Genomic DNA, 25,675 nt, shown 5'->3' on the forward strand with positions numbered 1-25,675 from the left:
TCATATGAACATAGATACAAAAATTCTTCACAAAATTTTATCAAATCAGATCCAACAATATAAAAAGTACATTATTTCCAAATAGGATTTATCCTAGGAATGTAAGATTGGTTTAGCATTTGATAAGAATCAATGTAATTTCCCATATAGACAAATAAAAATGAAAAAGTAATCATCTCCACACATAGGAAGCATTTGAAAAAGTCCATCAATTCCTGATAAAATCTGAACACACCTGGAATAGAAATATGATAAAGGACATCTATTGAAAACCATTATACATAATGGAAGAAGACAAGAATGTTCACTCTCACTATTTTCATTCAACAATGTACTAGAAGTTCTATCCAGTGCAATAAGACAAGAAAAATAAATAAAAAGCAGATTGGAAAAGAATAAAATTTTGTTTATTCACAAATAACAGGATTGTATATGTATGTATGTAGCTGAATGACAGATAAGGAAGATTGGAGAAAAATTGACACCTCTGAATTGTGGTGTTGGAGAAGAATATTGAATACAGCATGGACTGCCAAAAGAATGAGCAAATCTGTCTTGAAAGAAGTACAACCAGAACGTTTGGAAGCAAGGATGGTGAGACTACGTGTCACATACTTTGGACATGTTGTCAGAGGGATCAGTCCCTGGAGAAGGACATCATGCTTGGTAGAGAGTCAGCAAAAATGAAGACCCTCAATGAAATGGATTGACACAGTGGCTGCAACAATGGGCTTAAGCATAGCAATGATTGTGAGGATGGTGCAGGACTGGGAAGTGTTTCATTCTGTTGTGCATAGGGTCACTGAGTCAGAACCGACTCAATGGCACCTAACAACAACAACACATGCAGAAAAAAAAGGAGAATGAATAAGTGAATTTAGCAGGATATGAGACTGATATGCATTGATTAATGTCCATTCGGGCAATGTTCAACCGCATATATTTCAATGATCTCATAAGGTTTTTAAAAAAAAAATTTAAGGGAAAGCAGACCTCCTTTTGTTTATTATTTTCCCCTAGTGGTTTTAAAGACATGAACCAAGATTTTGCAGCACTGGACTATGGGTTGGATACAGGCAGGCGAGGCAGAGGACATGGCTCTGGGTACAGGCTCTTGGGCTTTGTACAGCAGGCAGGTGGACCGTGGCAGTAGCAGGGGCAGTGGGGCCTGGGCTGCTCCTGCTGCTCAGGTGGGTGGAACAATGGGTGGGGCTGGGTGCACTTTGCTCCCTCCTCCCTCTCTTTCTCTCACTCTACTCCCACCACCACTCACTCAGTGCATCAGGGCCACTGCCTGCCCATTGCTCCGCCCTCCTCCAGCAGTTCTATCAGCAACAGCAGTAGCAGCAGCAGCGATGAGGATTACTGGACACAGGCTCCCCTAAGGCTTTATTAACATGGTGTTCACCTAACATCCAAATCACATAATGTCTTATTTCACAGAACTTATTGTGGGCATTAAGTGATACATGCCTCTATAAATATGAATTGTATTTCTATATACTAGCAACAAACATAAATTGAATTAAAAATAATAATACTGTATGCGACAAGGAAGGCAGTGGTGGGTCAGTGGTAGAATTCTCAGATCCCATGTAGGAGGACAGGGTTTGATTCCTGGCCAGTGTACCTCTTGCACAGCTACCACTTCTCTGTCAGTGGAGGCTTCCATGTTGCAATGATGCTGAACAGGTTTCCGCAGAGCTTCCAGACTAAGACAGGCTAGGGAGGAAGCCCTGGTGATCTACTTCCAAAAATCAGCCAGTGAAAACTCTGTGAATCACAACGATCCAATCACTTTGTGCATGGGGCTGCTACCAGTCAAGGGTCAGCTTGACAACAGCTAACAACAACAACTATATTCAATACTGTTGTTGTTGTTAGGTGCTGTTGAGTTGGTTCTGACTCATAGTGACTCCATGTATAACAGAATGAAACACTGCCCAGTCTTGTGCCATCCTCACAATCCTTGTTATGCTTGAGCCCATTGTTGCAGCCACTGTGTCAGTCCATCTCGTTGAGGGTCTTCCTCTTTTTCGCTGACCCTCTAATTTAGCAAGCATGTTGTCCTTCACCAAGGACTGATCCTCCTGACAATGTGTCCAAAGTATGTGGGACACGTCTCGCCCTCCTTGCTTCCAAGGAGCATTCTGATTGTACTTCTTCCAAGACAGATTTGCTCATTCTTTTGGCAGTCCATGGAATATTCAATATTCTTTGCCAACACCACAATTCGAAGGCGTCAACTCTTCTTTGGCCTTTCTTATTCATTGCCCAGTTTTCGAATGCATATGAGGCAATGGAAAACACCATGGCTTGGGTCAGCCGTACCTTAGTCTTCAGGGTGACATCTTTGCTTTTTGAAGCTTTAAAGAGGTCTCTTGCAGCAGATTTCCCCAATGCAATGTGTCATTTGATGTCTTGACTGCTGTTTCCGTGGACGATCATTGTGAATCCAAGTAAAATTAAATCCTTGACAACTTCAGCCTCTTCTCTGTTTATCGTGATGTTGCTTACTGGTCCAGTTGTATGGATTTTTGTTTCCTTTTTTTTTTTTATGTTGAGGGCTAATCCATACTGAAGGCTGAGGTCTTTGATCTTCATCAGTAAGTGTTTGCAGTCCTCTTAGGTTTCAGCAAGCAAAGTTGTGTCGTCTGCATAACACAGGTTGTTAAACTGAGTCTTCCTCCAATCCTGATGCCCCGTTCTTTTTCATAAACTCCAGATTCTAGGCTTATTTGCTCAGCATACAGACTGAATATGTATGGTGAAAGGATGCAACCCTGACACACATCTTTCCTGCTTTAAACCATACAGTATCCCCTTGATCTGTTCAAATGATGGCCTCTTGTTCTATGTACAGATTCCTCATAAGCACAACTAAGTGTTCTGGAATTCCCATTCTTTGCAATTTTATCCATAATTTCTTACAATCCACACAGTCAAATGCCCTTGCGTAGTCAATAAAGCACAGGTAAACATCCTTCTGGTATTCTCTGCTTTCAGCCAGGATCCATCTGACATCAGCAATGATATCCCTGGTTCCAGGTCTTCTTCTGAATCCAGCTTGCATTTCTGAAAGTTCCTTGTCAATGTACTGCTGAAGCTACTTTTGAATTATCTTCAATGAAAGTTTACTTGCTTATGATGTTAATGATATTGTTTGATAATTTCCACATTCTCTTGGATCACCGTTCTTTGGAATAGGCAGAAATATGGATCTCTTCCAGTTGGTTGGCCAGGTAGCTGTCTTACAAATACCTTGGCATAGACAAGTGACACTTCCAGCACTGCATCCATTTGGTATTCCATCAGCAGCAATAGCATCAAAAATATTAAATATTTGGAGATAACTCTGAAATATATATATAAAAGACCTATGAAATATATATATATAAAAGACCTATACTCTGAATACTAGAAAAGACTGTTGAGAGAAAGAAAAGAAGATCTAAATAGATGGAGAGGTATACCTTGGGCATGTGTCTAAAGACTCAGCATTGTTCAGATGCCAGTTCTCCCCAAATTAATCTATCAATTCAGCACCATCTCAATGACAACACCAGCAGGCTTTTTTGTAGAAATTGCAAAACCGATTCTCCAATTTATATGGAAATGTAAAGGACTTAAAATATCCTAAGTAACCTTGAAAATAAAGAACATGGTTAGGAGACTAATACTGCTTGATTTCGAGACTTATTACAAATACACAAAAGCAAGACTCTGTAGTACTGGCATCATGATAGACAAATAGAACAATGGTACAGAATAAAAAATATAGAGACCAAAAATAGACATACAAATGTATGGTCTATTGATTTTTCCACACAGATACAAAGGCAACTGAGTGGATAAACAATAGTCTTCTCAACAGGTGGAACAATTGGATATTTATTTGCAAAAAAGAAACTTTGATTCGTATCTCAAACTATATATAAAATTAATTCAAAATGGAACATAGACCTAAATGTAAAACCCAAAACTATAAAAATTTTGTGACCTTGGTTAGGCAAATATTTCTTAGCTACAACCCCGAAAAAGAAAACATTCGCAAATTGGACTTCATCAAAATTAAAAACTTCTACTCTTAAAAGCATGAAAAGACAAACCACAAACTGGGAGAAAATATTTGCAAATCATCTGTCTGAAAAAGAACTTGTCTCCAGAATATATAAAGAATGTTCAAAGCTCAATTAAAAAAGATAAAAATGAGCAAAAGTTTTGAATAGACAGTTTGCTGAAGAAGATATACAGATAGCAAATAAGCCATGAAAATATGTTCAACATCATTAATCATTCAGGAAATGCAAACAAAAACCACAGTACAACACTACTACACACCAATTAGAGTGAGTGAAATAAAAAGAGAGACCATACCAAGTGTTAACGAGGATGCGAAGGCACGGGAACTGTCAGACGTTGTTGGTAGAAATGTGAAATGTAAAACCATTTTATAAAACAGGTTGGCAGTTCTTAAAAAGTTAAACATAAATCTGTCATGTGATCCAGTCAGTCACCTTAAATATTTATAGAAGGTAAATGAAACCATATTGTTGTTGTTGTTAGGTGCCGTCAAGTCGGTTCCAACTCATAGCTATTCTATGTAAAATAGAATGAAACGCTGCCCAGTCCTGTGCCATCCTCACAATGGTTGTTATGCTTGAGCCCATTATTGCAGCCACTGTCAATCCACCTTGTTGAGGGTCTTCCTCTTTTTTGATGACCCTCTACTTTACCATGTTGTGGAAGAAGTACAACCAGAATGCTCTTTAGAAGTAAGGATGGTGAGACTGCATCTTACATACTTTGGACATGTTGTCAGAAGGGATCAGTCCCTGGAGAAGGACATCATGTTTGGCAAAGTACAGGGTATGTGCAAATTTGTATTAATGCTTTATAAAAGCAAGAGAATGATAAACACAAAATTCAGAATAGGCGTTCCATCTGGAGGATGGAGGAGGATGTAATCAAGGAGAGTCACACAGACAGGTGCTAATAACAGGTTATGTATCTTAAGTTGGTTAGTGGATACAGAGTTTAATTATTATTTACAAATCACATGTAGCACTGTGTATGTGAGTGTGTTAGGAGACTAATAAACAACACTACTACACACCAATTAGAGTGCCTGAAATAAAAAGAGACCATATCAACTTTTAACAAGGATGCGAAGGCATGGGAACTGTCAGACTTTGTTGGTAGAAATGTAAAATGTAAAACCATTTTATAAAACAGGTTGGCAGTTCTTAAAAAGTTAAACATAAATCTGTCACGTGATCCAGTCAGTCACCTTAAATATTTATAGACGGTAAATGAAACCATACTGTTGTTGTTGTTGTTAGGTAAAAAAAAAAAAAAATCCAGTGCCCTCCAATCTATTCTGACTCGTAGTGACCGTATAGGACAGTGTAAAGCTGTACCATAGGGTTTCCAAGGAGTGGCTGATGGATTTGAACCCCTGACCTTTTGGTTAGCAGCAAGCTTTTAACCACTGGCAATCTATTTATGAAAAATCAGCCACTGAAAATTCTGTGGAGCATAGTTCTACTCAGTCAAGTTGATGTCGTTGTTAGGTGCCATTCAGTTGGTCCCAACTCACAGTGACCCCTTGTACAACAGAACTAAACACTTCCCTGTACAACAGAACTAAACACTGCCCGGTTCTGTGCCATCCTCACAGTCACTGTTATGCTTAAGCCCATTGTTGCAGCCACTGTGTCAATCCATCTCACTGAGGATACACATATACACCCTCTTCTTACTTATCGACATGATCAGGCTCCAAAGACCAGGTCATTCTGTGAAAGTTGGTGTTATGCAAAAATGGAAATGATCACATCACATCACAAAATGGAGGATGACTACATCATTATGAAACAGTCAAATTACTAAGAATCATGGCCCACACAAGTTGACACATAACCTTAACCATCACAGCGGGTTTACTCTCACCTCGCACCTTTGCATTCATTACTGCCAAACATACGTCATTAATGCACAAAATGGACAGTAGATTTTTTACTATTGTCGTAAATGTGAAATGTCAGATAATGAAAGATGTGCGTCAGGGTTGTATATTTTCACCATACCTATTCAATCTGTATGCTGAGCAAATAATCCAAGAAGCTGGACTATATGAAGAAGAACGGGGCATCAGGATTGGAGGAAGACTTGTTAACAGCCTGCCATATACGGATGACAGACACAACCTTTTTTGCTGAAAGTGAAGAGGACTTGAAGCACTTACTGATAAAGATTAAAGACCACAGCCTTCAGTATGGATTGCACCTCAACATAAACAGAAATCCTCAAAACTGGACCAATAAGCCACATGATAATAAATGGAGAAAAGATCGAAGTTGTCAAGGATTTCATTTTACTTGGATCCACAATCAATACCCATGGAAGCAGCAATCAAGAAATCAAAAGACACATTGCATTGGGCAAATCAGCTGCAAAAGACCTCTTTAAAGCGTTGAAGAGCAAAGATGTCACCTTGAAGACAAGCCAAGGTGTTTTCAAATGCCTCCTATGCATGTGAAAGCTGAATGATGAGACAGAAGACTGAAGAAGAGTTGGTGCCTTTGAATTATGTTGCTGGCAAAGAATATTGAATATGCCATGGACTGCCAAAAGAACAAACAAATCTGTCTTAGAAGAGTGCAACCAGAGTGCTCCTTGGAAGCAAGGATGGTGATACTACATCTCACATGCTTTGGACATGTTGTCAGGAGGGATCAGTCCCTGGAGAAGGACATCATGCTTGGTAAAGTAGAGGGTCAGCGAAAAGAAGCAGACCCTCAGTGAGATGGATTGACACAGTGGCTGCAACAATGGGCTTAAGCATAACAGTGATTGTGAGGATGGCATAGAACTGGGCAGTGTTTAGTTCTGTTGTACAAGGAGTCGCTGTGAGTTGGGACCAACTGAATGGCACCTAACAACGACATCAACTCAACTCTGAGTAGAACTATGCTCCACAGGATTTTCAATGGCTGATTTTTCGTAAGTAGATGGCCAGTGGTTAAAAGCTTGCTGCTAACCAAAAGGTCAGCGGTTCAAATCCACCAGCCATTCCTTGGAAACCCTATGGTACAGCTTTACACTGTCCTATATGGTCACTATAAGTCAGAATAGATTGGAGGGCACTAGATTTTTTTTTATGATTATCCCAAATTTGGGTGAGAACTGTAGCGCTGACTCCTCCCATTAAATCCCTGCCCTCTAGCACAGGACCAGGGTGCATCGTTGTTGTTCCTATTGGCTGCCAACTCACGGTCACCCCTCACACAACAGAATGAAATGTGGCCTCATTCTGCGCCATCGCCATGATCAGTTGTGAATCAAACCATTTTGAGCCATCAGGGTTTTCACTGGCTGTTTTTCAGAAGCAGATCACTGGGCCTTTCTTCCTAGTCTGTCTTAATCTAGAAGCTCCACTGAAACCTGTTCAGGATCTAGCAACACACAGGCTTCCACTGACAGGCAGGCGGTGGCTGTGCACCAGCACCATTGGCTGGGAATCGAACCCTGGTCTGCCTCATGGCAGGATTGAATTCTGCCGTTGTAGAAGCTTCCTAAATGCTTGTTGGTGTGCGCATGAGCTCAGGTTTCTGAAGTCGTCCCTGAAGAACATTCGTTTGGTGCTTTCCTCTAAACTTATCCTGGAATAAAGCTTCTGTCAGCGCGATGCCCAGCCTGCGTTGCTTTTGCGCCATGTAATGTTGTTGCTTCGACGGAATTGAACTTTGTCGTAATGCCTTCAGTCTACCTCAAGGAACATCATACAAAAAATCCATGTTAAACTGGTTATTCTGGTTATTTTACAGAGACACACTGCTCACCACATTATATAAGGTCATCCTTTTAAGAATCCAGTGGGAGAAAGTTTGCTCTGGTTTCCACAGCAGTAATAGGCCTTTCCAAATAACTCATTTTTTCCCCTCACCAGCACTGACTCGTGAAGCTGATCATGTTTCCCCCCATTGCTCTGGTTCCTGGGAATGTTAGGAACAAATTTATGGCGATTTCAGGCAAGCACACAGGATCTGGGGGCATGAATTAGGGCATTTTTGCCTCCTCATGTTTTGTTTGTTTTTGTTGGGTGACGGTGAGTCGATTCTGACTTACAGCATCCCCATGTGACAGAGTAGCACTGCCCCCATAGGGTTTTCTCGGCTGTAATCTTTACGGAAGCAGATTGCCAAGTCTTTCTTCCGAGAAGCTGATGGGCAGGGTCGAACCACCAACCTTTTTGTTTAGCAGCTGAGCACCTAATTGTTGGCACCTTTTGTTTTATTTAGTTCCATTTTTATTCTTTGACCTGATCTTTGGCTTACTTATTTTTAATTTTATCAGGTTATATGAATTTCAGAAGTCACTTTTAATCCTTTTTGGAACAAGGTAGGAAATTAATAAATTTCCACACACAAAAAAAAAAAAAGGGAGAGAGAGAGAGAGGAAGGTGGGTGGGGAGAAGGGAGGGTGGAAGGGAGGAGGTGGGGGAGAAGAATGGAGGAAGGGAATAGAGGGAGGGAGGGAGGGAGAAAGGGAGGAAGGAAAAGATAAGGACGTTAGGTTCTTCGTACTGGTCTGTTTCAATGTCCAGGCCAGAAGTTAAGCCTTCCCAGCTTCATGACCTCCTTTGATCTTGCAAGGAGAAACTAATTATCCAGTCCCTCCATTTTTTCCATGGCTCAGAATTACTGCGATGGAGTGTAGGTTTCTCATCTGTGATCTCCACCATTTCCATAACAATATGCAGCTCTATTATGAGATCATAATTATAATTCAAGTACAAGAGGAAGCAAAAGGGTAATGGCACAAAGCTGTGGAGTAGCACAGAACGACAGAGGAATAAATGGAAGGGCATTCTCTGTTCTCTGGTAAGAATGTTGAGTCTTCTTGGGCAGGTAGGGTCCATGGCCCAGGGCAAAATAGGATTCTGCAGCAAGAAAAAGCCACAGCCTGAATGATTGCTTGAATTAATGTTCTCTTTGCATTTTGGTTTGCCTCTTCAGGATTCATTCCAGTCTGCAAGATTCCCCCCTACGCCCACCCCCTGCCTGAAAATTCATGTTGTTCCTGCAAAGACTTGTGATGGAATATTGAATGAGGCACCCTCTGACAGTTTAGCTGTGAATAGCGTGTGCAGAACTCACTGGTTATTTACGTAATATTTTGATAGTTCAGCAACTGTTAGAATACAAATGGAGCATCTGCAGGAGGCATGTTTTATCTGATTCCTGGCATTTCCTTTTGGGCATCTAAGCCCGTCTGTCCAATAACAAATACATGAAAAGATGTATCAAATGACCCTTTCAGTTTCAAGTGACAGAAACCCAATGAAAGGTAGCTTAAATCAAACACCACGTGTAGTCATTGTCCATATAAGTATGGAGTTCAAGGGTGCATGTCTTTTGGTGAGTCTGGAGCCAACACAAAAACCTTGGTGGTGTAGTGGTTAAGAGCTATGGCTGCTAACCAAAAGGTAGGCAGTTCAAATCCACCAGGCGCTCCTTGGAAACTTTATGGGGCAGTTCTACTCTGTCCTATAGGGTTTCTATGAGTCGGAATCAACTCCATGGCAACAGGTTTTGTTTTGTTTTGTTTTGTTTGATTTGCAGCCAAAACCTCCATCGTGCCCCTCTCTGTAGAGAGTTCTCAGCCTTCTTTGACTTTCTGTGGCTTCACTCTACTGATACATTGCAAATAGATTGTACCCACCTTTTGGACCACAAGGTCTCTGACGGCCTGTTAGTCACAGCATCTCACCTAGCAAGCCTAGAGAAAGGGGATCTTTCTTTGAGTCCACAGACCAACCCTAGGGATACCTGAGTTGCCCTGCATGGTTCACATTGTCATTCCTCAACTGCCACCAGAGAAAAGGTGTACACTTACTGGTCACCTGGTTAGTTTATTTGCCCATCTTTTTGGTGCATCATAGCACCACCCCAATGGTATGGAGTTGTAAGAGCAATAGAATGAGAGCTGACGATCTAGGTTTATTGACTCACTGAGTTGTGTTTTCCTCTGGGCCTTTGTTTCCTCTTCTGTCATATGAAAGCAATGGGCTGGCTGATCCAAGCCTAACATTCGAGGATCCAAGACACAGGCCTAAGTTTCAATGATAATATTCTGTAATTCTGTGATTATATTTCATGATTCCAGCATTATAATCCATGATTCTATAAGGAACATGGCAACATTTTATAATTTTGTGATGCTGTTCTGTAATTGTTTAACAATGTTCTGAGATTCTATATGCTGGCTCTTCAACTTTAATCTTTAGGAGACCTAAATGCATTTTTAAAAATGAATTCAGTACTGTGTCAATTTTCTATAGCTTAAAAAAAAAACTATTTTATTATCTCTTATGATTCTGTGGGTTGGCTGGGTTCAGCTAGGCAGTTCTTCTGTTCCACATGATGTTGGTTGGGGCTGCAGTGGAATATCCAAATGTCCAAGGTGGGTCACTCACATGGCTGGCAGTTGGTGTTGGCTATCACTGGGAGCTCCACTGGGACTATTGCCCAGAACAGCTTGGTTTTCCTTTCCATGACCTCTCCATGTGGCTTGAGCTACAACCGTATTCCAAGAGGCAGGAAGTAAAAGCTGCCAGTTCTCTTAGGACCTAGTATTGGAAGTAACTGCATTCAAGGGTTGTAGACAAAAGCTCCATGTGATGAGTGGTGTGCTTGTAAGGGAACAGTGAGATTACTGGGGAGGAGGATGCATTTTTTCAATACTATTACAAGTCCAAATGCCTAATAAGCATCTGCTAAAACAGTGACAATAACATGGAGTCCAGAACTGATTCAAATGCCATTTGTCTACCAGAGCCTGAGGACTGATGTTCTGTCAGTAGTTCATGGTTGACTTAGGCAACATCAGTGCCTCTCTCTGAGGCTCAGTTTATCCTTCTGTAAAATGGAAGCATTGGCCTCGAAGATGCTGGAGGCACCTCTGTCCCTAACCCTCTGTCCTCTGTGCCTCTAGGTACTCCTTCCAGGATGAGGAGGACATGTTCATGGTGGTGGACCTGCTGCTGGGAGGGGACCTGCGCTACCACCTGCAGCAAAACGTACATTTCACAGAGGGGGACGTGAAGCTCTACATCTGTGAGCTGGCCCTGGCCCTGGAGTACCTGCAGAGATACCACATCATCCATAGGTAACCGGTCTGCTAGAGGGATTCCTCAGGTCCGTGGCATCCTGGGGCCAGGGTGTGACAGGACCTTCTGCAGCAGTGGGGAGAAGTGTTCTGTCACTGACATTCTTCAGAAGTGGCAGTGCATAGGAATAATAAAAAGCACAACAACTTTTATTATTACTTTTATACTCTCTACAGATAGCTTGGAAACCCTAGTGGCGTAGTGGTTAAGTGCTACGGCTGCTAACCGAAAGGTCGGCAGTTCAAATCCACCAGGCACTCCTTGGAAACTCAGCGGGGCAGTTCTACTCTGTCCTACAGGGTCGCAGCCCTTGGCTGCAAATCAAGAGGTTGGTGGTTTGAACCCACCAGCCCCTCCAAGTGAGAAGGATGTGGCAGTATGCTTCCCTAAAGATGGCAAACTTGGAAACCCTGTGGGGCAGTTCTCCTCTGTCCTGTAGGGTCACTATGAGTTGGAATCAGCTCAATGGCAATGGGGTTTTTGGACAGATAGCTTACGCCCTATTGTCTGTGTCGGAGGTGGATCACTCCCACCACCTGTTCCCCTTGACACCCCTCAGTTTAGTAGCCTGACATTTGCTTCTCCACTCCAGTGTCTTGGGGAGGCTGGAACATTCTCTCCCTCCTGTCTCAGGCTAGAAATATCTCAGGCATTAGGCTACTAATGGGCTCAAAGTGGGAGGAATTCTACTGTCTTCCTCCCCCGACTCTGAAACAAATGCCGTACATTTTGGAGAAGCTCTTCCTCTTGGGAAGTCTCAGTGCTGGCTCTGAGCTTTGGATATGAGGTCTGCATTTCTGCTGCGTCCTCCTCCGCCTCCTCAAGGATCTCTCTTCTCCCCTGCCTTGCAGAGCAGGGTCCTGTCTAATGCAGGGGAGTAAGATCAGTTTGTCTGCAGAGGCAGGGAGCCAGCGAGAGGGCTCAGCAGGTGCTGGAGATGTTACCGAAGCCTTCTCGCTGACCACAGTGGAGAGCACCTGGTGTGAATGACTCCAGATTTGTTCTCCGTGGTCTTGCACTGTGCCTAGCTGATCTTCTCCCACACAATTTTAGAAGACTTGGAAAAGACAAGGGCTTGGACTTCTAGGTAAAGATGATAGGTTAACACCCCACACACACCTACATTTGCTCCCTTCTAAACCCCACTAAAATGACATAAAACAGTGGTAAATTTATAACAATGGGTACAATGAAGAGGATAGTACAGTGAAACATTTGGAGGATCTGAAATGACCATCAAAAAACCTGTTAAAACCAAACTCATTGCCATCTAGTTGATTCCAACTCATAGCGACCCTATAGGATAAAGCAGAACTGCCCATAGAGTTTCCAAGGAGTGCCTTTTGCACTGCCGACCTTTTGGTTAACAGCTGTAGCTCTTAACCACTATGCCACCAGGGTTTCCAAGACCATAGAAAGGGGGTGGTAAGTGACTTAGGCGATCAGAATCTGAACTGTAAGTTGTTGGGGGAAGAGCCAAGAACCTAGACACTAAAAAAACAGGAAACAACTTGCTGTCAAGTCGATTCCAACTCATAGTGAATCTTTACAGAAGGTGACTGCCACATCTTTCTCCCTTGGAACTATTGGTGGGTGAAAACAGCCAACCTTTTGGTTAGCAACCTAGCACTTACCACTGAGCCACCAGGGCTCCTTAATAAACCCTAAAGAATCCCTAAGGGGTGAAGAAGAAGTTAAAATAAGAATGGTTTGAAAGCCTCTTAAGAAGTATCCAGAGCCCCAGATCTCTCTACACTGCAGCAGTGGCGTCACTAGGAGGCTGCGGGGATGTGGACCACACCAGGTGACACTATCAGAGGAAGTGACACTGTCTATAAGATTTTTGTGCCATGTTTCCGCAGAATTTTATTATTCTTTATTAAAATGTCTGTGTAGTTAGTTATAACAACAAAAACATTTTTTGTAAGCCCAATATACCTACAAGGCTAAAACCTTAGCTAATTTACTTTTTGAACCATCTAGCACTTACGTCAGTTGTTGTTGTTGGGTGCTGTGGAGTTGGTTTCTACTCATAGCAACCCTATGTACGACGGAACAAAACACTGCCCAGTCCTGCACCATCCTCACAATCGTTGTTATGTTTGAGCTCGTTGTTGCAGGCACTGTGTCAATCCATCCCATTGAGGGTCTTCCTCTTTTCCACTGGCCCTCTACTTTACCAAGCATGACGTCCTCCAGGGACTGATCCCTCCTGATAACATGTCCAAAGTACGTGAGATGTCCTTGCTTCTAAAGAGCATTCTGGTTGTTCTTCTCCCAAGACAGATTTGTTCCTTCTTTTGGCAGTTCATGGTATATTCAATATTCTTTGCCAACATTCACAATTCAAAGGCATCAGTTCTTCTTTGCTCTTCCTTACTTATTGTCCAGCTTTCACATGCAGACAAGGCCATTGAAAACACCATAGCTTGGGTCACGCGCACCTTAGTTCTCAGTGTGACATCTTTGCTTTTCAACACTTTAAAGAGTTTATTTTGCAGCACATTTGCCCAATGTAATGCATCTTTTGATTTCTTGACTGCTGCTTCCATGGCTGCTGATTGTGGATCCAAGTAAAATGAAATTCTTGACAACTTCAATCTTTTCTCAGTTTATCAGAATGTTGCTTATTGGTCGAGTTGTGAGGATATTTGTTTTCTTTATGTTGAGGTGTAATCCATACTGAACGCTGTGGTCTTTGATCTTCATCAGTAAGTGCTTCAAGTCCTCTTCACTTTCAGCAAGCAAGGTTGTGTCATCTGCATAACGCAGATTGTTAATGAGCCTTCAATACTGATGCCCCATTCTTGATATAGTCCAGCTTCTCAGATTATTTGCTCAGCATACAGATTGAACAGGTATGGTGAAAGGATACAGCCCTGACATACACTTTCCTGACTTTAAACCACACAGTATACTCTCGTTCTGTTTGAATGACTGCCTCTTGATCCATGTAAAGTTTCGTCATGAGCACAATTAAGTGTTTTGGAATTCCCACTCTTCACAATAAAAAAAAAAAAAAAAAAATTTTTTTTTTTTTTATCCACAAATTTGTTACGATCCACAGTTGAATGCCTTTGCATAGTCAAAAAAGCACAGGTAAACATCTTTCTGGTATCCTCTGCTTTCAGCCAGGATCCATCTGACATCAGCAGTGATATCCCCGGTTCCAGTCCTCTTCCGAATCCAGCTTGCATTTCTGGCAGTTCTCTGTCTATATACTGCAGCAGCCGCTTTTGAATGATCAGCAAAATTTTACTTGTGTGATATTAATGATATTGTTTGGTAATTACCACATTTAGTTGGATCACCTTTCTTGGGAATAGGCATAAACATGGATATCTTCCAGTTGGTTGTCCAGGTAGCTGTCTTCCAAATTTCTTGGCATAAACAAGTGAGCACTTCCAGCACTGCTTCCATTTGCTGAAACATCTCCGTTGGTATTCCACCAATTCCTGGAGAGTTGTTTTTGCCAATGCCTTCAGTGCAGCTAGGATCTCCTCTTGATTATATGCTACCTCCCCAAATGGCTGAACGTCCACCAATTCTTTTTGGTATAGTGACTGTGCGTATTCTTTCCATCTTCTTTTGATGCTTCCTTCATCTTTTAATATTTTCCCTGTAGAATCCCTCAATATTGCAACTCAAGGCTTGAGTTCTTTCTTCAGTTCTTTCAGCTTGAGAAATGTCGAGCATGTTTTCCCTTTTAGTTTTCCATCTCCAGGTCTTTGCACATGTCATTATAATACTTTACTTCATGTTCTTGAGCTGCCCTTTGAAATCTACCATTTAGCTCTTTTACTTCATCGTTTCTTCCTTTTGCTTTAGCTAAAGAGTAAGTCTCAGAGTCTTTTCTAACATCCATTTTGGTCTTTTCTTTTTTTCCTGTCTTTTTAATGACCTCTTGCTTTCTTCATGTATGATTTCCTTGATGTCATTCCACAACTCATCTGGTCTTTGGTCATTAGTGTTCAACGTGTCAAATCTATTCTTGAGATGATCTCTAAATTCAGGTGGAATACACTCAAGGTTATACTTTGGTTTTCGTGGACTTGTTCTAATTCTCTTCAGTTTCAACTTGAACTTGCATGTGAACAATTGATGGTCTATTCCTCAGTCAGCCCCTTGCCTTGTTCTAACTGATGATTTTGAGCATTTCCATCGTCTCTTTCCACAGAAGTTGTTGATTTGATTCCTGTGTATTCTGTCCGGCGAGGTCCACATGTATTGTCGCCATTTATGTTGGTGAAAAAATGTATTTGTAGTGAAGAAGTCATTGGTATTGCAAAATTCTACCATGCAATTTCCAGCATCATTTCTATCACCAAGGCTATATTTTCCAACTGTCAGTCCTGCCCCCGTTTCCAACTTTCACATTCCAATCGCCAGTAGTTATCAATGTATGCTGACTGCATCTTCCATCAATTTCAGACTGCAGAAGTTGGTAAAAATCTTCAATTTCTTTATCTTTGGCCTTAGTGGTTGGTGCATAAATTTGAATAATAGTTGTATTAACTGGTCTTCCTTGTAGGAGAATGAATCTTATCCTATCACTGACAGCATTGTACTTCAGGATAGATCTTGAAATGTTCTTTTTGAGGATGAATGCAGTGCCATTCGTCTTCAAGTTGTCATTCCTGACGTAGTAGACCATATGATGGTCCAATTCAACATAACCAGTACCAGTCCATTTCAGCTCACTAACGTCTAATATATCAATATTTATGCGTTTCATTTAATTTTTTATGATTTCCAGTTTTCCTAGATTCTTACTTCTTATGTTCCACATTCTGATTATTAATGGATGTTTACAGCTGTTTCTTCTCATTTTGTGTCATGCCACACCAGCAAATGAGGGTCCCGAAAGCTTGACTCCATCCACATCATTAAGGTCAACTCTACTTGGAGGAGGCAGCTCTTCTGCAGTTGTATTTTGAGTGCCTTCCAACCTGAGGGGCTCATCTTCCAGCACTAAGTCAGACAATGTTCCACTGTTATTCCTAAGGTTTTCACTGGCTAATTCTTTTTGGAAGTAGGCCACCGGGTCCTTCCTCGTAGTCCGTCTTAGTCTGGAAGCTCAGCTGAAACCTACCCGCCATGGGTGACCTTGCTGGTATTTGAATAACAGTGGCATAGCTTCGAGCATCACAGCAACACACAAGCCCTCACAGTACAACAAACTGACAGATGTGGAGAGGTGGGGAGGGGGCCTCTCCGGTCAGAGCTGTCATTGTTACCCAATTACAATGACGCTTAGAATCCTGTGGTTTCATCTGCACGTGCTACAAGCACGCGCTGTTGTTTTTGTTGATGCTGGTGTTTTTGTATTCACTGATCTTGTCGAATTTTTTGACATTTTAGCTATAATATTGTGGCAGTTAGTATTTGTGAACCTATATCAATAACTTTTTGAGAATGAGGTAGTAATTAAAAGAAAAGAAAGAGAAAAAGCAAAAAAGGCTTCCAGTCAGTTTACAAGTAATGTTGTAAGTTATGATGTCGTAATTCAATGTAGTTTTTACAAAACAATTTTTTATTAGTATTCATATATTCTAAGAAATATCATATTTAAGCAATTTACAACCATATCGCATATTATTCTATGATTAAAATTGATAGTAAACGTTACTTACAAGTCTGTACAATCTGGGTATGGGAGGAGATCCATGGGAGGGGGTGTGACATCATAAGTTACTCCACTGGGTGACATCAACCCTAGTGAAGCCACTGCTCTGTAGAACTGGAGAACTCCCCCTTCCTCACCCAAGCAGCCACCAGAAGGTTTGTTCTTTAAAGAAGGTAAAATAAAAATGTTTGGATTGGAAGACATTAAGCGGGCTTGTGTAGGGATGCTGAACTTAAAGCAGCAAGATTAATTAAGCATATACATACCTGATACGGAAATAACACCCTCCCATGTCAACTGTGCTCAGAGAGTAGGGGCCTCCAGGCCTTCACTTTCCAGGCAGCAAATTAAAATGGTTTCAGTGGTAATATGGCCAAGCCAAGAAGAAAGAAACCCATTGCCATCAAGCCGATTCCAACTCACAGCAACCCTATAGGGCAGAGTAGAACTGCCCCATAGGATTTCCGAGGAGCAGCTAGTTGATTTGAACTACTGACCTTTTGGTTAGCAGCCAAGCTCTTAACCATTGCACTACCAGGGCTCCAACATGAACTCCCAAAAGAATGAAAAAATATGTCTTGGAAGAAGTATAACCAGAATGCTCCTTAGAAGCAAGGATGGCAAAACTTCTTCTCATGTACTTCGGATATGTTATCAAGAGGGATCAGTCCCTAGAAAAGGACATCATGCTTGATAAAATAGAGGGTGAGCAAAAACGAAGAAGACCCTCAGTGAGATGGATTGACACAGTGGCTTCAACAATGGGCTAGGCATAACAACAATTGTGAGGATGGTGCAGGACCAGGCGGTGTGTCATTCTGTTGTACATAGGGTACTACAAGCCGAAACCGACTTGACAGAACCTAACAATAATAAAAACAAGAGGAGCGAGACTGTGACATCAAAGGTTTCCCATAGCACCTGTGAGTGTAGCTCACAGCCAATAGGTCCCACTTATTCGCTACAAGCTTCCAACTAGGTTGGCGATAAATAAATATTATCACACATTTAAAGAATTATTCTAGAATGATCCAAACAATCAAATGAAAAGGAAAAAAAAATTAAAAGCTTGGGTGAAACAGAGACTGTGTACAGAGAACGAAATATCAAAATAACTGTGATCAGTATTCTCAGAAGGATAAAAGATTTTTGCAAGTATAAAATGAGAAGTAGCACATTAAAAAAAAATTCAGAGAACAGACGTCAGAGCTCTTATAAATCGAAAATATGAAAGCATAAATGATGAACTCAAAAATGTGTTAGAAGGTAAAGTTGAGGACATCTCCCGTAACATGCAGCCAAAAGACGAAGAGAAAAGAGAAGAAAATGCGAGGACCAGTCTAGAAAGTTCAACATCAAAAAGACAGAGAAAACATAGGGTAAGAAATTATCAATAAAATGATTAAGGAGAATCTTCTGGGCCTGCAATACATGAGGTTTCGGACTCAAGGGGCCTATCAAATGCACACAGCAAAACACATCGGTGTGAAATTTTAGATCTGAGAAGCTGCTAAGGAAAAACCGTAAGTCATATATGCTGAGCAATGAGAGCAGTTTTGGACTTCTCAAATGTGAGAAGACAGTGGAGACTTGCTAATCGATCAAATGTGAACATGTACATTTCACACATTCCAGGTCTCCAGAGATGTACCTGTCATACGCCTTTCCTAAAGTAGCTGTTAGAAGATGATATGGATTCCACTAAAATGAAGAAATAAACCAAGAAGGAGGAAGGAGTAGAACACAGAAGGCTCAGGCCCCAGGAAGGGAGAGAGGAATAGAAAATCTCCAAGAAGATGGTGAAGGGAGGCCCCAGAATGTAAGCTGTGCCTCAAATGTAGACCATTCCCACTTCTGATTGGAATGGATCCGAAGACCCTGAGAGATACTCCTTCAGGAAAAGTGGACTGATAAAATATCCGATAAAATATCCGATACGTTGAAAAGAGACTTACTTAGTTTGTGTCTTAGTTATCTAGGGCTGCTGTAACAGAAATACTACAAGTGGGTGGCTTTAAAGGACAGAAATCTACTTTCTCACAGTTCAGGAGGCTAGAAGCCCTAACTCTAGGGGGAGGTCCTTGTCTATTTCAGCTTCTAGTAGGTTCCAGCAATCCTTGGCGTTCCTGGACTTGTAGACACATCTCTCTATCTTCTCTTCCTCATGTGTGTGTCTCTGTGTCTATTCTGCTCTTTTTGTAACTGAGAGGTGATTAGTTTTAGGATCTAACCTACACTGGTATAACCTCATTAACATAAAAAAACCCTATTTCCAAAAAGTATCATATTTATAAGTATGGGACTTAGGATTTCAATACACAGTTTTGGAGGACATATTTCAGTCCATAAGTTTAAAGTTGAGTTAATGAGAAGTTCAGAAAGAAGCTCAACAACTAAAAAAATATAATAAAGGAAGATAGCTATTAACTCTAGGGAAAGAGAATGTTGCACAGGAAACCATCACGATAGCAGATTATAACGCAGCTTGCTACACGGATCATCTCTGTGTAGCATAACCATATTTACCCTAACCCTGAAAACTGACCTAACCAGAAGTACAGTCATGCTCCATGGGAAAAATGAGTTGTCTCCTGGGGGCTATGGGAAAGGAAAGGCTGTTAAATCTTCATCTTCCATACAGGGAACTCAACAGCTAGAACCTGAAATTAACAGTCCATAAGGAGACCTGGTGGTGCCACGGTTAAACTGCTTGGCTGCTAACCAAAAGGCTGGCAGTTCCAACGAGCCAGCTGCTCCTTGGAAAGCTATGGGGCAGTTCTACTCTGTCTTATAGGGTCACTAGGGGTCAGAATCGACTCCATGGCAATGGGTTTGGTTTTTGGTTTAAGTAGCCATATAAGCTTATCATTTAATTGTTGTTATTGTTGTTGTTAGGTGCCATCAAGGAGGTTCCAACTCATAGTGACCCTATGTACAATAGAACACCGCCTGGTTCTGCACCATCCTCACAGTCGTTTATGCTTGAGCCCATTGTTGCAGCCACTGTGTCAGTCCATCTCTTTGAGGGTCTTCCTCTTTTCCCTGACCCTCTACTTTACCAAGCATGATGTCCTTCTCTAGGGACTGATCCCTCCTGATAACATGTCCAAAGTACGTGAGACAAAGTCTCACCATGCTCGCTTCTGAGGAGCATTCTGGCTGTACTTCCAAGACAGATTTGTTTGCTCTTTTGACAGTCTGTGGTATTCAATTTTTCTTCGCCAACACCATAATTAAAGGGCATCAATTCTTCTTCGGTCTTCCTTGTTCATTGCTATTTGATACAAGGAGTTAAATGCCAAAATTATAGCCTGAAAAAGATGAATGAATGGACAGAGGTAAAGGGGGGTTAAAGTGGCAGGGGTTGCTGTTATTTTGTAGCAAAACTCGCAGACCTATTTGACTCTTTGAACCATTTGCATGTATAACTTTGATATACATAACAATAAGAGACATGACAAAATAAAAAAGAAGAGGTAAGAGTTCATTTCAATGCAGAATATTAACTAAGGGCTCATCATTCATTTACTCAGTCATTCAAAAGAACCCAGGCGTTCTGGCTCCAGAATCCATGTTTATAAGTATTGTGCTATATTTGTTAAAGAAAGCTACACCATGGCGGAGTATGGCCCACAGAGCTGGACTCCCTCAAAGGTGCTGAAAGGAGAGAGTTCTCAACTAGCCTTTTATACATGTGCCATTCATGAATTATCAGCCACTCCTGCACTAGTATGCAATAGATGCTTGAATTGTCTAAATTCCTCCAGACAACAAGTCATGCGGACATTGGTCAGATAGATGCCAGCTTTCCAGAGCAGAGCAGGGTTAGACCAGGCAAAAAATGCAACAGTTGCCTGAGAGCATGGCAGGTTGGAACCATTGCATTTGTTGTTGTAGTTTTTCGGTGCTGCCGAGTTTATTTCAACTCACAGTGACCCCACGTGACAAAGAGCACAACTGCCCCATAGAGTTTCCTAGGCTGTGATCTTTATGGGAGCAGATTGCCAGGTCTTTCTCCCTCGGAGCTGCTGGGTTCAAACTGCCAGTCTTTTGGCTAGCAGCCGAGTGCTCAACTGTTGTGCAACCAGGGTTCCTTGGAACTATTTCATGAGATCTTAAGAATTTTTTCAATATAAAATATTTACTGTAATGAGTACTGCTCTCTTAGACTGCTGGTTATTGAACAGCAATTTTAAACAAGATATAAATGCTTTGTGGAGTAATGTTTTTAGTGTGGTTATGTTACACCATTATTTTTAACAGCTTTATTGAGATATAGCTCACACAGTGGGTTGTTCTTAGGTGACATCGCATTGCTTCCAACTAATAGTGACCCTGTGTACAACAGAACAAAACACTGCTTGGTCCGGTGCCACCCTCACAGTCGTTTATGCTTGAGCCCATTGTTGTGGCCACTGTGTCAGTCCATCTCACTGAGAGTTGTCTTAGTCATCTAGTGCTGCTATAACAGAAATACCACAAGTGAATGGCTTTAACAAAAAGACGTTTATTCTCCCACAGTCCAGTAGGCTAGAAGTCCAAATTCAGGGTACCAGCTTCAGGGGAAGGCTTTCTTCTCTCTGTCGATTCTGGAAGAAGGTCCTTGTCATCAATCTTCCCATGGTCTAGGAGCTTCTCTGCTCAGGAACCTCAGGTCCAAAGGACACATTCTGCCCCTGGTCCTGTTTTCTTGGTGGTGTAATGTTCCCCACTCTCTGCTGGCTTCTGTTTCCTTTTATCTCTTGTAAGATAAAAGGTGGTGCAGGCCACACCCCAGGGACACTCCGTTTACATTGGATCAGGGATGTGACCTTAGTAAGGGTGTTACAATCCCACCCTAATCCTCTTTAACATAAAATTACAATCACAAAATGGAGGACAACTAGACAATACTGGGAATCATGGCCTAACCAAGTTGACATATATTTTGGGGGACACAATTCAATCCATGACGTGGGTTTTCCTCTTTTTCGCACTCTCTACTTTACCAAGCATGATGTTCTTCTCTGGGGACATAGTTTACAATTTACCATTTAAAGAATACAATTAAGTGGTTTTTAATATATTCACAGGTACGTACAACCATCACCACAATTTTAGAACATTTACATCACCCCAAAAACAAACCATCTATGCCTTAGCCATCACCCCTACCCCTTAACCCACCCCCTCGAGCCTTAGGCAACCACTGTTGTTTGTGTTTATAGATTTCCCTGTTCTGGACGTTTCATTTTAGTGGAATCACATAGTACATGGTCTTCTGTGTCTGCTTCTTTCACTGAGCATAATGTGTTCAGGGTTCATTCATGCTCCATGTATAAGTACTTCATTCCTTTTTTATGACTGAATACCATTCTGCTGTATGGATATAGACATTGTGTTTACCCACGTGTCAGCTGATGGACGTTTGGGTTGTTTCCACCTTTTCGCTGTTGTGAGTAATGCCGCTATGAACATTCACGCACAGGTTTCTTTGTGGACTTACGTTTTCCATCTGTCTGAGGTATATACCTAGTATCAGCACATGCTCTCGGTTGCTCTCAAAGATGCTTCTTCTGGGGCCTCAATATGTGGCCATCTTCTGCCCTCAGATTCCACATTTGCTCTGGAGAAAATATACTATCCAGCAATTTAGGGAAATTTTGTAAAAATTCACTAAATAAATGGACTTCCTCACCATTTCTAAAATTATAGACTTGGCAGAGATTTGATTCGGTCTTTTTTCCCCCTCCTATGTGGGCCTATGGGGCAGCTCTACTCTGTCCTACAGGGTCACTATGAGTTGGAATTGGTTTTTGTAGTCCAATAAATCCTATTTTCCAGTGTGTATTGTGTACAGTCTTGAATTATGACTGTACGCGGCTGTGCATAGGAATATATGGTCATGCTTTGCAATGTTTTGCATTAACACAACACCTGAATTTATAAATTCCCTATTGCGTACTTGCCAGACCCTTTAGATGCCATATTTTATACATGCAGACGATGTTGCTGCTTTAAAAGTAGCCACACATGGAAGTGGAGGAATCGTCCCACAAATGCAAGCTTGAGTTGAAGTACCAAGGACTTTTCCATCTTGGTGTCTTTGGGTAAGTTACTCAACTTTTTTTTTTTAATTCTGCTTTAATTGAAAGTTTACAAATCAAGTCAGTCTCTCATACAAAAAGTTAGACACACCTTGCTGTGTACTCCTAGCTGCTGTCCCTCTAATGAGACAGCACATCCCTCCTCTCCACCCTGTATTCCCCGTGTCCATTCAGCCAGTTCCTGTCCCTCTCTGCCTTCTCACCTCCCCTCCAGACAGGAGCTGCCCACACAGTCTCATGTGTCTACTTGAGCCAAGAAGCCCACTCCTCGCATGAAAAGTTGGCTTCGGGAATGGTTCCAGTCTTCGGCTAACAAAGGGTTGGGGAACTGTGACCTCCAGGTGCCTTCTAGTTTCGGTTAGACCATTAAGTCTGGCCTTTTTACTAGAATTTGAGATCTGCATGCCACTATTCTCCTGCTTCATCGGGGATTCTCTGTTGTGTTCCCTGTCAGGGCAGTGATCTGTGGTAGCTGGGTGCCATCTAGTTCTTCCAGTCTCAGGCTGATGTAGCCTCTGGCTTATGTGGCCTTTCTGTCTCTTGGGCTCATCTTTACCATGTCTTTGGTGTTCTTCATTCTCCTTTGCTCCAGGTGGGTTGAGACCAATTGATGCATCTTAGGTGGCCGCTTCTAGCATTTAAGATCTCAGACACCTCTCATCAAAGTGGGATCCAGAAAGTTTTCTTAATACATTTTGTTATGCCAATTGACCTAGATGTCCCCTGAAACTGTGGTCCCCAAACCCCTGTCCCTGCTACTCTTGAAGCATTTTGTTGTATTCAGGAAACTTTTTTGCTTTCAGTTTAGTCCAGTTGTGTTGGCCTCTCCTGTATTCTGTGTTGTCTTTCCCTTCACTTAAAATAGTTCTTGTCTACGATCTAATTAGTGAATACCCCTCCCTCCCTCTCTCCCTGCCTTCGTAACCATCAAAGAGTATTTTCTTCTGTGTTTAAACTATTTCTTGAGTTCTTATAATAGTGGTCTCATAAAATATTTGTCCTTTGGCGACTGACTAATTTCACTCAGCATAATGCCTTCTAGATTCCTCCATGTTATGTTTCACAGATTCATTGTTGGTCTTAATCATTGCGTAGTATTCCATTATGTGAATATACCATAATTTATTTATCCACTCATCCATTGATGGGCACTTTGGTTGCTTCCATCTTTTTGCTATTGTAAACAGTGCTGCAATGAACACGGGTGTGCATATATCTGTTCGTATTAAGGCTCTTATTTCTCTAGAATATATTCCAAGGAATGGGATTGCTGGATCATGTGGTAGTTTATTTCTAGCTTTTTAAGGAAGCACCAAATCTATTCCCAAAGTGGTTGTACCATTTTACTTTCCCACTAACAGTGTGTAAGTGTTCCAGTCTCTCCACAACCTCTTCAACATTTCTTATTTTATATTTTTTGGATTAATGCCAGCCTTGTTGGTGTGAGATGGAATCTCATTGTAGTTTTGGTTTGCATTTCCCTAATGGCTAATGATTGTGAGCATTTCCTCATGTATCTGTTAGCTACTTGAATGCCTTCTTAGTGAAGTGTCTGTTCATATCCTTTGCCCATTTTTTAATTGGGTTATTTGTCTTTTTATTGGTGAGTTTTTGCAGTATCGTGTAGATTTTAGAGATCAGATGTTGATCAAAATTGTTGTAGCCAAAAACTTTTCCTCAGTCTGTAGGTAATCTTTTTACTCTTTTGGTGAAGTCTTTGGATGAGCATAGGCGTTTGATTTTTAGGAGCTCCCAGTTATCTAGTTTCTTTTCTGGTGGTTGTTCATTGTTAGTAATGTTTTGTATACTGTTTATCCCATGTATTAGAGCTCCTAGCATTGTACCTATTTTTTCTTCTATGATCTTTATTGTTTTAGATTTTAAATTTAGGTCTTTGATCCATTTTGAGTTAGTTTTTGTGCATGGTGTGAGGTATGGATCTTGTTTCATTTTTTTGCAGATGGCTATCCAGTTATGCCAGCACCTTTGTTAAAGAGACTGTCTTTTCCCCATTTAACTGAATTTGGGCCTTTGTCAAATATCAGCTGCTCATAAGTGGATGGATTTATGTCTGGATTCTCAATTCTGTTCCATTGGTCTGTGTATCAGTTACTCAACTTTTTGAGCCTCAGTTGCCAAATCTGTAAAATGGGCATAGTAACACGTACTTCACTGGGCTATTATGCAATATGCTGTGTTGCATATTTTCTCCAGAGTAGATCTAGAATCTGAAAATGTTCAGAAAGAATATAATTGTGTTTAGCTTCTTCTGTGGAAACCCTGGTGGCGTAGTGGTTAAGTGCTACGGCTACTAACCAAAAGGTCGGCAGTTCAAATCCACCAGGTGTTCTTTGGAAGCTCTATGGAGCAGTTCTACTCTGTCCTGTAGGTTCGCTATGAGTCAGAATCGACTCGACGGCAGTGGGTTTGGGTTTTTTTCAGCTTCTTCTAGGTACCAAATGCATCCTTATTTCTCTCTCCTTCCTCTGGGAGAATCTATTTTGAAACCAGATGCTCAGTCTTTCGTATACTCGGTGGAGACAGATGGCCTTTGACGACGGTGTTGTAGACTTCTAGAAAATGAAAGGAATTATTTTAGGACATTACTGATAAGTGCTGAAGCAGGGAAATGCTGTTGTGGGTTCAAACTAGAGTATTGTTTTAAAACAATTTGAAGATTTGCTTTCTATAGCATTTGAATTGGCCCTTTTTTCTTCCAACAATCACCTGGGCCAAGTAGTATACCAGGCCCTGCGAAGAAAATGGTGGGTGAGACACTGTCCCTATGTC

The 25,675-nt window shown here is 41.4% G+C and overlaps 1 protein-coding gene across 2 annotated transcripts in view; it reads left to right on the forward strand.

Annotated features, from left to right (window-relative positions):
* The window catches only part of STK32B (serine/threonine kinase 32B), a 337,224-nt gene that overhangs the window by 133,970 nt on the left and 177,579 nt on the right, over window positions 1-25,675 (forward strand). For both annotated transcript variants that reach the window (XM_023549727.2, XM_010591361.3), the window contains exon 2: window positions 10,999-11,172. In XM_023549727.2, coding sequence (XP_023405495.1) covers window positions 10,999-11,172 — 174 coding nt within the window. The remainder of the gene's footprint in view (window positions 1-10,998; window positions 11,173-25,675) is intronic.

This window comes from Loxodonta africana, chromosome 5, assembly GCF_030014295.1.
Source record: "Loxodonta africana isolate mLoxAfr1 chromosome 5, mLoxAfr1.hap2, whole genome shotgun sequence".
Lineage (NCBI taxonomy): Eukaryota > Metazoa > Chordata > Mammalia > Proboscidea > Elephantidae > Loxodonta > Loxodonta africana.